This window comes from Trypanosoma conorhini, assembly GCF_003719485.1.
Source record: "Trypanosoma conorhini strain 025E chromosome Unknown Tco_14.4_contig_00031, whole genome shotgun sequence".
Lineage (NCBI taxonomy): Eukaryota > Euglenozoa > Kinetoplastea > Trypanosomatida > Trypanosomatidae > Trypanosoma > Trypanosoma conorhini.
This window is the reverse complement of record NW_021704118.1, coordinates 33,501-43,854: the sequence shown is the minus strand read 5'-3', so window position 1 is coordinate 43,854 and position 10,354 is coordinate 33,501. Positions and strand designations below refer to the sequence as shown.

Here is a 10,354-nt window from a genome sequence, read left to right as displayed (position 1 = left end):
CCCCCCTCCTCTCTCTCTCTCTCTCCGTTAAACGGGTTTTTTTGTCATTTCCACAAACTCGCAAAAGAAAACTTCTTTTTCCGCCTAATGTCCTTCCCCTTCCTCCCCAACTTCGCTGTTTTTTTTATTTTCTCTTCTTTTTTCTTGTTAATCCGCTTCACGCCGTGTATTTGTTGGAATGCAGGGAAACACACGACTCCTGCTCCTCCAGCAGTTGCGCGAGGGCCTCGGCCAGCCCCGCGTCATCCCCCTGCGTCGTCGCATGGCGCCGGTATACCTCAGCCAGGTCCGCCCGGCACTGCAAAGACAACGTCGGTGCGACGTCCTTTGCGGCAGAGCGCGTCGCCCGCAGTAGCGCCGGCAGAACTCGCTCAACGACCTCCAACACGCCGCCAGCATCTGAAGCGGCAGCGCCATCAGCAGCCGCATCCTGGAGCCGTGTGCACTGCGCCATGAGGCAGGCGTCACCCGCCATCATAAGACGGTATAGCTCGGGCAATAACCACAACCCCGTCCAATCGGTTTTTCCCATCTGACTCACCAGCACACGCGAGGCCGACTGCACTGTCTCTGCCCGCACAATACGTTCATCGGGGCACAGCGCCCCAGCAAGGAGGATACTCACCGCATCATGCACGGACATATGCCTCTCCTTCAAGATAATGTCATGCTGCACTTCATCTAGCCATTTCACGTTCACCGGACAACGGCCCGCCACAGCTGTCCCAGTGGCAGTGGCCAAGACAAGGATGGAAGCCTCTGTGACGGAAAGCTTTGAAACGTCGTTCTTCCGCAATTGATCCACGAAGAAAAACAACATTGGAAGCAGTGCTTCTGCGTCCCCCGCCAAAGGCGGGGGAAACACAAGATGATTCATGCAAAGAACCTCCGCCACCGCTGCGGCAGCTGAAGCAGAGCACACAGGTGCATTGCCACTTTCTTCCTCGGCCGCAGTGCCTTGCAATTGCGCGACAAGGCGCTGCGCCGAGTCCAACGCAATCTGATAGACAACACGTGGAGCGCCGATGTGCCTACAAGAGGTTTTTGTCAAATGTCGCAGCGCGCTACTGACACGGCGGGGGTTTCGGGACACATCCTCATCCCGCAGTTTCTCGGAAATAACTTCCAAAAACGGTGAGGCCTCTTCCGGAGAAAAGCTTCCGCGGTAGAGCATGGCACATACAGAGCAAGTGCCATAAAGCTCCGCCACCTTTTCCTCCGGCATCAGTCGCAGCCCCGGTGACAGCGAGACGAAAGCCGTTTGGTGGGAAGTGACGGCGCACGATATCGCCTGAGCAGAGACGCACTGACGATGGTAGCGCCGCAGTTTGCCCACGTGGCCTTTAAGGGCGAGGGCCATCATCAACCAGTTCCGCTGCTGACGTGGTGAGGCGGCGCCCACAAGAGACTTCCTGGCAAACAGGAACTTATCCACCGCCATCGCAAAGTACGTGTCGAAGGCCGGCTGTGGCGGTTGGTCAAAAAAACCCAAAACCCGAACGACAGCGGCGACGTCCTCCAGACTCTGGGCCTCCAACAAGGCAGGGATGGACTCGGGGCGTTCAATGAGTCTCGTCATACGATCCACAACGCTTGTCGCAAGCAATACAAGGGGATTGATGGACGCCTGTGCTGTTGGGGCACACGCAGGGCGCCAATCTTGCTCCAGGCTTGCCTTGTACGCCGCAGTCGGGAAGAAGACACCAGGGCGAAGAAACCCAGAGGACTGGAGGGCCTGTAAGATGGACTGACACTGCTTGAGGCTACATGTATTTACCTGTGCCGCAACATTACCCGCCAGTGTATTTAAAACTTGCCCGTTCCATGCGCCAAGACGAGCGAAGGCATTAAGCAGTAGGGACAGCTCCAACGGCTCCATGGCCGCCGACATGTCTCGGACGAACGGAACAACCTCGTAGAGGAGCGTGTGATGCCTCACTCCCACTCTTTCAAAACTCTGCACAAGCATCACAACCTCCTTCGGTGATATCTGCGTCGTGCACTGTGAGCCATCACTGGAATCGCCGAGTTGCTGCAGGGACGAACAGGCAACATCTCCCAGGGCTGAAAATGCTTGTCTCGTCACGTTTTCTAGGTGTTGCCTAAACTCATCAGGCTCATCGGCAGCAGTATCGTCCAAACAGTTTGCTTCTGCCTCCTCGGTTTCCTCCGCTACGGTCTCCTCCTCCTCCCCCAACTCCTCCGTCACCTCCGCTCCCTCCTTCGCCGCAACGTTCGACACGAGAGCTTCCGAGGAGAAACCGTACAGCTGCGCCAAGACATGGGCAAAAAGTGCGGTTTCACGAAGCGGCGGGGGCGATGAGGCGTTAGTGGACATCAAAGCGCATGCATTTGCCATTGCCACTTCCGTCAGCTTAACCAATGCCTCCAGCGCAGCGGACGTCAATGTGACCGTCTTCAACACCGGAAGCAGGCGTCGCAGGACCCATGCCGTCTTGTTGGGTGTCGTCTGCAGCAGCGTCGCCAGACGGTGGAGAAAGGCCGGAGGGATGGACACCACACGCACCCGTCGCATCCCCTCCAGCAGGGACTGCGCATCGTAAACACTCAACTCAACCGCCTCGCTCCGGCTCAAAATTGCTTCCATGGCCCGCTGCGCCTCCGCCTCCCCGATCAGTTCATGCGCCACCAATTCTCCAAGGGCCTTGGCGATGGCCCCAACCTCGTACGCGTTCGTGGCAGGTGCGACAAGACACACCTGTCCACCCACCACATCCAGCGGCCGAGAGGAGGGGAAGGAGGAAGCAGCCGCCGCCGTCATATCATTTTCCAGAGCGGCATTTACCCCTCCTCCTCCTCTTCCTCCTGCCTTCTTCCCTTCAGACAGGAGCAGGTGCAGAAGCATCACAAGCGACTTTGGGTTATCCGTTCGCGCGATGCTTCCCACGGCACCTTGCCGTAGGGTCTCATATAAATTTTCTGCGCGCTGGAGCGACACCTCCTCCTCTCGTGTGACAGTCACCGCCTCATCTCGGTAAACGGCCAGGGCGTTCATTAGGGCCGAAGTAAGCGAAATCATGCCGGCGGCACCCAACGCCTGCTGCTTTGACCCCTGACTCAACCCGCCGTCGCCGCCGCCAACGACGTCCTCGTCACCGGTGCTACGAGCAACATCCGCGACACGGCCGTTGTTGCCATCGTCGGAGAGGCCTTTTGACAAGCGATCGACGGTCAACGCCAGTTTCGGCTCCAAGGCCACGTAGACGGCGGTAACCCTGGCGTACCGCAGCCGTGCAAAAAGAAGTAGCAACTGTGCCGACTCCAAGCCCGTCAAGGTCCCGGCCGCCGCCCAGGCGGTAGCACGATCGGCGGCCTGCTCAATGGTCGGAAGCACCGATGGGAGACGGGCAACTTCCCAGAAGGGCACATGGTGCGCCTCATCCGAGTGTCGGGAGGCCGCCTCGCTGCACCTAGCGAGGCCTTGGAGAAACGGAACAAGTTGCGCTGGCTGTACCAGCTCCATGGAAGCGGAGAAACAGCCGCAAAGGAGATTCACAAGGTCATCCGCCAGTTCTTCGTCAAGACGAGAGAGAGTCGACATCAGCAAGGAACACTCGATATGTCGCAGTGAGCCTGGATGGGTTTCAGCGATGAGAAACAGCTTTGGACGCACCGCCTCAAGGACACGCCGAACCATCGGTGACGCTATCACCTCCGGTGCACTGGTACGCAATCGCACCAACACCTGAAGTACCACGCAAATATCCTTCGCAGACGCAGAGGCCAACGCGAGTGGTAAAAGTGCAAGCGCAGCACGGGATAACTCACTCATATCTCGGGCATCCTGCAGCTTGGACGTCACGGAAAGTAGATGGCAAACGTCAGTCGGTCGTTTGCTCGTCCCCGCCGTAGAGGGGCCAAGCGCTGCCTCAATCATGGGCCGCACCTTCTGCAGTCCGTCCCTCGCCGCCGCCACGGAGTTGCCGCCAGGACCCGTTTCCAGGCGCTGACAGGCATGCAGTATGTGAACACATTCAGAAATATCAAGCGGCGGAAGCGACCGCTTCGCCGACGTGAGAAGTGCATGAACACCTTTTGTGAAAAGCAGCGATGCCTTTTGGTACAACACGAGGGAATCCTCCATTGGAGGGACGTGGTGGAGGCCGTCCTCGCCGGCGGCCCTCTTCGCTTCATCAGCATCGCCACTGTCACTCTCCAGGATTCTCCCCACAAGAACAAAGACTGAGACGACGGCGCTGCGGTGTTGCTTTAGTTCCGACTCGGAAGACGCCGCCGTGGGAACTGGGGCCTCCAGGGCTTCCAGCAGCTGTGTGCTGAGTTCCTCCATCACGAAGCGTCTTCCGGCCGTCTTGCCGTCCTTGAGGTTAAGCAGAGGCACGCAGATGGACATCACCTGCCGCATGGACACCAGCTGTTTCTTGTTCATCCGCACCCACTGCAGCGCCTCGGCGACGCGAGGGGTAGTCGTGGTGGCCCCAAACGCCGCCGCGACGCTCAACAGCTTTCCCACCTCAACGCAAAAATTGGCCGACGCGGCATCCACGTCTGAGAGGGCGTCACCGCCACGGACTTCTTTTCGGAGAATCTTCATCGCCTCGTCCACCAACTGCTGCCGCTCCTGCAATGCAGAAACAACGTGGTCATGCGAGGAGGACAACAACTGCATCGGTGCATCCCGGCGGTTGAGGGAATGCGGTGGACGCTGATGCTGGTGCCGGATGCGTAGCAGTGCCGCAAGCACAGACTGCGATCGCGCTGCTGGTCCATGCAACCACAGATGCGTCGAGCGCAGCATCGACTTGTTTGCGCACGCCCCCCGTCCAAGTACAACGACCTCTGCTCAAACCACTGGGTGTGTGTGTGTGTGTGGTCGGTCCCACGGCGGAAACAGAGAGAGAGAGAAAAAAACAAAAACAAAGCGGAAGGTGTGCAAAGTGATATTTCCAGCAGTCAAGAAGAGCTGGTGAGGAGTGGAAAGGGGCAGCAAAGAGATGTTTACATACAGGCACATTTCTCCGTGGGCTGCGGGTGTTGTTCCGCCTGTGGTCTTCATGGTTTACCTGCATATCCTTCAGAACACATTTGTATACAGCCGCTCCGCCACGCGTCGTTTCTTTTATTTTCGTTTCCTTATTGCAAACTGCTTATTTCTCCTAATTCTCATCCGCGTCTCTCTCGCTCTCCTTCTCTCTCCAGCGCCACACATCACTCAGCGAAGGTGGGCGCAACAAAAAAGCGACAAATAGCCACACGCATCCCTGTGTGTAGTCGCACCAACCGCGTGAAAGACCATTATTTTCGATCCTCCCTTTCGAGGTAACTCCTGCGTCTTCGCCATCTGATTTGCGCCACAGACGCAAGAACGGAGCTTCTTCCTTGCGCTTGCGTGTCTTTTTCCCCTCACTATTGGTGTTTTTTTTCTTTTTTGGTTTCCTCTTCCCATCTTCTGTTATTATTGTTGATTACATCGTTCTCCACTTCCACTTTGGCAGCGGAAGGGACTCGGTGGGTGTTGGGCGTTTCCCGTCAGCCGCCGGAAAACCAGCACTTTCGCTTCCGCACTGCGAATGGGCTCACCAACACGCGGTGGTGGCTCACTTTTCTCTGGCTGTTGGCTTCCGTCTTCCCCGCACGCCCCCCTGGGGTTGGCCGCGGCTGGGAGTCAAAAGGAGAGGGAGGAGCAGCAACTAACCAACCAACACACACAAATAAAAACAGAACAAAACAAAATAAGATGCAGCTTAATTAGTGAAGGCTTCAGTTGACCGTACCGTAACCCTCCACACGGTTATCGTCCACCAACGGTGCTTCTTCCGCGATGGGGCTATTTGGAATTTGCACGTGTTCCCTTCCATGCTTACTACTCCGCTCCTGACAGCGACGCACCTTACGCAAGACGCAATAGATGGCGGCGACGATGAAGCTAAAGAGTATTCCCAAGGCCCACATGTACCCCGCCGTACATAGAGCGACGTAACGGAATGAACCATCTTCACTAAGCTCGTAACAGAAGGGTATGGAACTTTGTTGCTCCACCATAGTCGTCAGGATAAACTCCGGCTGGTCAGGAAGTCGCGAAGAGAAGTGCCCAAGAAAGGGGGAGGACTCAGATCCTTTTTTGCTGTCTACCAAAAACGGTGAGGCATAGGTTGAGATCCTCCGACCCACACGGTCTGCGATTAACAGCATCTCATGTGATGGGTTCTCGTAGATGCCACTCAGGGAGTGGTGTGGACCCCGTTTTGTGATGGCGTACGCCTTCGGCCGTCGCTGGGGGTCGGCGAAACCGCCCATATTGGCAGAGCGAGGTGAGGCAACCAGCGGAACGAGGAACGCCAAGCCATCTTCTTTACTCGTCACATACACGTATGGGGTTTCAAAGAATGACGTGGGCGCACTGATGGGCGCCTCATACCGCGACGGGAATAGGACCTGCACGGGAGCTGCAACGGGTATGGAAAACACATGCTCGCCTGTTTCAGCAAGAAACACTTGGAGGCGGTCAGCCGCCAGGTCACACACAATAACGTAATAGGCGAGTCCTCGTAGCGTCGAGTAATACCCAGCCGGAGCAGCCTGCTCTACAAGGGCACGTGGGAGCGGTGGTGAGAGAGCCAACCCACGCACGGAGCGCAACGAGTACGCATTGCTCCACGAGGATGCAAACAAACCGGCTTTCGCTGAAACGCCGTCCAGCACTGATGCGTTGGAGATGGCTTGCGCCACGTTCTGCGCCGGCTCCCATTGCGGAAACGCACCCTTGCCACCCTCAACCCGTACGTACTTTGTAACCGTGACGGAGTTTTGGTTAGACACAAAGAGAGAACCGTCCACTGGGTGGAATGCCACCGCGTACGGGTGATCGAGAAACGGGTTCTTGCTGCTTTGCGTAGTGACGGTAAAGAGATAGTTCCGGGTGCACCCCTCGTTAAGCGTGCGGTTAAGCAGGCCATTCCCGGACACGGCAAACACACGGCTGTATGTCCCGCGCGCACTAGTCACGTAGAGATGGTTACCAGGGCCAAACTTCATGTCACGAAGCTTATCAACGCGAAATGGAAAAGAGCTCTTGTTTAGTACAAGGCCAATGTATTGGCCGGCGGTGTCGAAGGCCCAGATGTTGTCACCCATGTTGGACGTCACGTAGATGACGTGCGTGTTGCCATTGGACGGACAGAGCGCCGTGGCGGTGCCCCAACTAACAGAAAGCAACGACACCAGGATACACAAGGCAGCGAGAAGAAACCGCATTTCCCTCCCTCCCTCCCTTCCTCTCACTATCTCTCTTCGTCTCCCTACCCCTTCCCACTGCGAATATCTATGTACTGCCTTACCTTGTAATAGGAGGTTTGGGCGTTATGGGCACCGTTGCACACAGACACACAGAGAAGGAAACAGAAAGGGAAAAGCTGCGAGTGCGTGAGCGAGGACCACCTTGGTACACCAACGCGAGAAGAGAAGCAAAAAAAAGCACACGCAAGAAAACAAAGCTTACATATTTTTTTATTGTTGTTGTTGTTGAAAAGGACGTCTCGTTAAACACGCGATTCCAAGACATATTTAATGTCGACAAACGCGTCAATGCCGTACTTGGAGCCATCCCGACCCAGTCCGCCCTCCTTCACCCCACCAAAAGGCGCAGATGGCGAGGATAGGCCCACGTCGTTCACGCCCAGCATGCCAAACTGCAGCTGCTCCGCAACACGGCTCTGTCTTCTGTAATCCTGGGTGTAAATGTACGCCGCCAAGCCGGAGCGAGTGGCATTGGCCAGCTGGACCACCTCCGACTCACTCGAAAACTTGATGATCGGCACAATTGGGCCAAACACTTCCTGCTGACAGCAGTTCATTGTGTCGTGCTGCACACATGTGATAACGGTGGGTTCAAAGAAGTATCCAGGGCCAGGAAGGCGCGTGCCACCCAGTTCCACCTTGGCGCCCTTTGCCACGGCGTCATGCACCAACGCTTCCACCCTATCCACGGCTGCGCCATGGATGAGCGAGCCCATCGTTGCATTCGCATCAAAGCTGTTACCCACGCGCACTGTCGCCCGAATTTTCTCGACAAGCCGCGCCACAAAAGCATCATGCATGGATTCATGCACAAAGACCCGATTACTGCTGATGCACGCCTGGCCTGCATTGCGGAACTTGGAGGTTATAAGGCCGCTAACTGCCCGGTTGAGATCGGCGTCATCAAACACAATGAATGGTGCGTTGCCACCGAGCTCCAGCCCAAGCCTCTTCATGGTGGCGGCAGAGCGGGCATACAAGTGTTTTCCAGTCCTCGTAGACCCTGTGAAGGCGATCTTGCGCACCTCAAAGGAGTCCAGCAGCGTGTCTCCAATCGGCTCGGCATCTCCGGTTAGCACATTAAAGACGCCGGGTGGCACGCCTGCCACCGCCGCTAACTGCGCCAACACCAGAGCACTAAACGGGGTATACTCAGACGGCTTGAGTACAACCGTGCACCCTGCAGCCAGGGCGCCACCCACCGCCCGGGTCACCATCGAGGAGGGGAAGTTCCAGGGCGTAATGACCCCCACCACCCCGAGCGGGCGCCGGAGAATAGTCGTGGTGACCCCTTCACGGGGCCCACCGACGATGTCGCCGTACACCCGCTCCGCCTCCCCCGCGTACCACTCAAGGTAGCGCTCCGCATACAGGCATTCGCCCACGGCCTCCGCAAGGGCCTTGCCAGACTCGCGCGAGAGAATAGCTCCAAGGCTTTCGCTATGGTGAAGCATCAACTGAGCCCAGCGATGAATAATTACAGCACGCTCTCGCGGCATCACCTTTTTCCAGCCTTCAAAGGCCGACTTGGCCGCGCCAATCGCCTGCATCGTGTCGTCCCTTCCCAAGTTCGGCACCTCGCCAATAAATGTCTGGGTGCAGGGGTCCTCCACGGCGATGGTTGCACCTGCGGCAGGGGTCACGAATTTGCCATTGAGGAAAGCGACGGGGCGGTCCAGCACAACACCCGTGGCAAACCGCGCCGCATTGTTCAAATCAAAAACAGCCTTGCAAAAGACACACGGCGTTCGTCGCATGGATGAATAAAGTGAATTATATAACTCCACAGGATTCTTCTTCGTTTACCTCGCCTTTTCTTCACGCAAGCTCTAGCTATTTATCCCTGTCTTCGTTTTTTATTTATTTATTTGTGGCCTAAACACAACTCGCGCACGGCTGCCAAGTCAAAAAAAAAACAGTGGAAGATGGCAACGATGGCATCTACTCCTTAGGGCCCCTCCACTGGATAAGCTGAGACACCGCCCTTGAAGCTCTCGTTTTGGTGTTCCGTGTTGTGCTCGTTGTTCGCTTTTCCCCAGCTTCTTTCCCTCGTTTCCATTGCAGGCGTATTCCTGTCTCCTTTCAGGGAGAGGGGGAGACGGGGGAGGCAGGATGCGGCCGTCGCCGAGGACGCGCACGCAAACACAGAAAAACACGCAGGCGCATGCAACGCATACGCGCCCAAACACGACGGCCACGAAAACATCCTGCCTCACTTTCGACTACTACACAGTATTCATCCCTCTTGCATTTTCCACTACTATTCCCCACCAGTGTTGTCACACGCGCACACAGAACCCCATAATAAATAAATATATCTATCGGAAAGAAACAACAACAAGGGTTAGGGTTCTCCCCCCCCCCCCTTTTCCCTCGTTTACTAACAGACCCCTTACTATACTACTAGAGAGAGCCATGGAGGCAGGCAAATATTGCGTTTACCCAAGTTACTCCACGCGGTCCGGGACGTTCTTCCATACCGTGTCCATCTGCGGTCCCCATGCGTCAGACCACTGGTAGCCCGTGCCGAGCTTACGAACCCAGACGCGGAAGTATTCCCGCTTGTACTCCGAGCGCTTCGTGAAGAGGCTGCCCGTGCGCGCCATAATCATCCACATCACGAGAAAGTACCCAAGAACACAGAAAAAGGCCTGACGATCCACAGGGTACTTCATGTGGTCATAGTTGGTGAAGCAGCGGACCGAACTCGACGTCCTCGCCAAAATCCGCGAGGCCTGTGGCCCAACAGCGCGACGAAGCATCTTCCTGGTGTTGCTGCTGTTGTTTTAATCCGCCTTTTTCAACGCGTTTTCTTTTACTGCTGTTGTTGTTCGCTTGGCTATCCGCGAAATCCCCTATCCTGCAGCGACGACAACCACGTGAGGCACCGAGTAAACACGCGGAGCAGAAAAGAAAAGAAAAAAACATAGATAGAGCGAGAGCAGTGAAACAGACGGAGGCGTCCGTCCGAAGCGGACACGCATGAAAACGAGGAATAAACCGCTCACAAACTGGATTCACCGTCAAGCAAGCACATGCACTTACACATACAGCAAATGCACACACACACACACACACA

The 10,354-nt window shown here is 56.2% G+C and overlaps 4 protein-coding genes across 4 annotated transcripts, besides 6 other annotated features; all 4 read right to left on the bottom strand.

Annotated features, from left to right (window-relative positions):
* Nucleotides 1-5: 5 nt before the first annotated feature.
* Nucleotides 6-25: a microsatellite.
* A 132-nt stretch (nucleotides 26-157) lies between these two features.
* Tco025E_01077 (uncharacterized protein) lies at nucleotides 158-4,777 on the bottom strand (the record flags this gene model as incomplete). The annotated part of the gene is made up of 1 exon (XM_029368015.1): nucleotides 158-4,777. One exon carries the CDS (start codon nucleotides 4,775-4,777, stop codon nucleotides 158-160), a length of 4,620 nt encoding a protein of 1,539 aa, XP_029231885.1.
* Nucleotides 4,778-4,831: 54 nt separating this feature from the next.
* Nucleotides 4,832-4,851: a microsatellite.
* A 300-nt stretch (nucleotides 4,852-5,151) lies between these two features.
* Nucleotides 5,152-5,175: a microsatellite.
* Nucleotides 5,176-5,667: 492 nt separating this feature from the next.
* Nucleotides 5,668-5,715: a microsatellite.
* Nucleotides 5,716-5,739: 24 nt separating this feature from the next.
* On the bottom strand, nucleotides 5,740-7,233 carry Tco025E_01076 (putative mucin-associated surface protein (MASP); the record flags this gene model as incomplete). Its single annotated transcript, XM_029368014.1, has 1 exon — nucleotides 5,740-7,233. The coding sequence occupies one exon, from the start codon at nucleotides 7,231-7,233 to the stop codon at nucleotides 5,740-5,742; it is 1,494 nt and encodes a 497-aa protein (XP_029231884.1).
* A 1-nt stretch (nucleotide 7,234) lies between these two features.
* Nucleotides 7,235-7,289: a sequence feature (G-rich).
* Nucleotides 7,290-7,517: 228 nt separating this feature from the next.
* Nucleotides 7,518-9,032, bottom strand: Tco025E_01075 (putative aldehyde dehydrogenase; the record flags this gene model as incomplete). The annotated part of the gene is made up of 1 exon (XM_029368013.1): nucleotides 7,518-9,032. The coding sequence occupies one exon, from the start codon at nucleotides 9,030-9,032 to the stop codon at nucleotides 7,518-7,520; it is 1,515 nt and encodes a 504-aa protein (XP_029231883.1).
* A 690-nt stretch (nucleotides 9,033-9,722) lies between these two features.
* On the bottom strand, nucleotides 9,723-10,037 carry Tco025E_01074 (uncharacterized protein; the record flags this gene model as incomplete). The annotated part of the gene is made up of 1 exon (XM_029368012.1): nucleotides 9,723-10,037. The coding sequence occupies one exon, from the start codon at nucleotides 10,035-10,037 to the stop codon at nucleotides 9,723-9,725; it is 315 nt and encodes a 104-aa protein (XP_029231882.1).
* A 270-nt stretch (nucleotides 10,038-10,307) lies between these two features.
* Nucleotides 10,308-10,354: a microsatellite.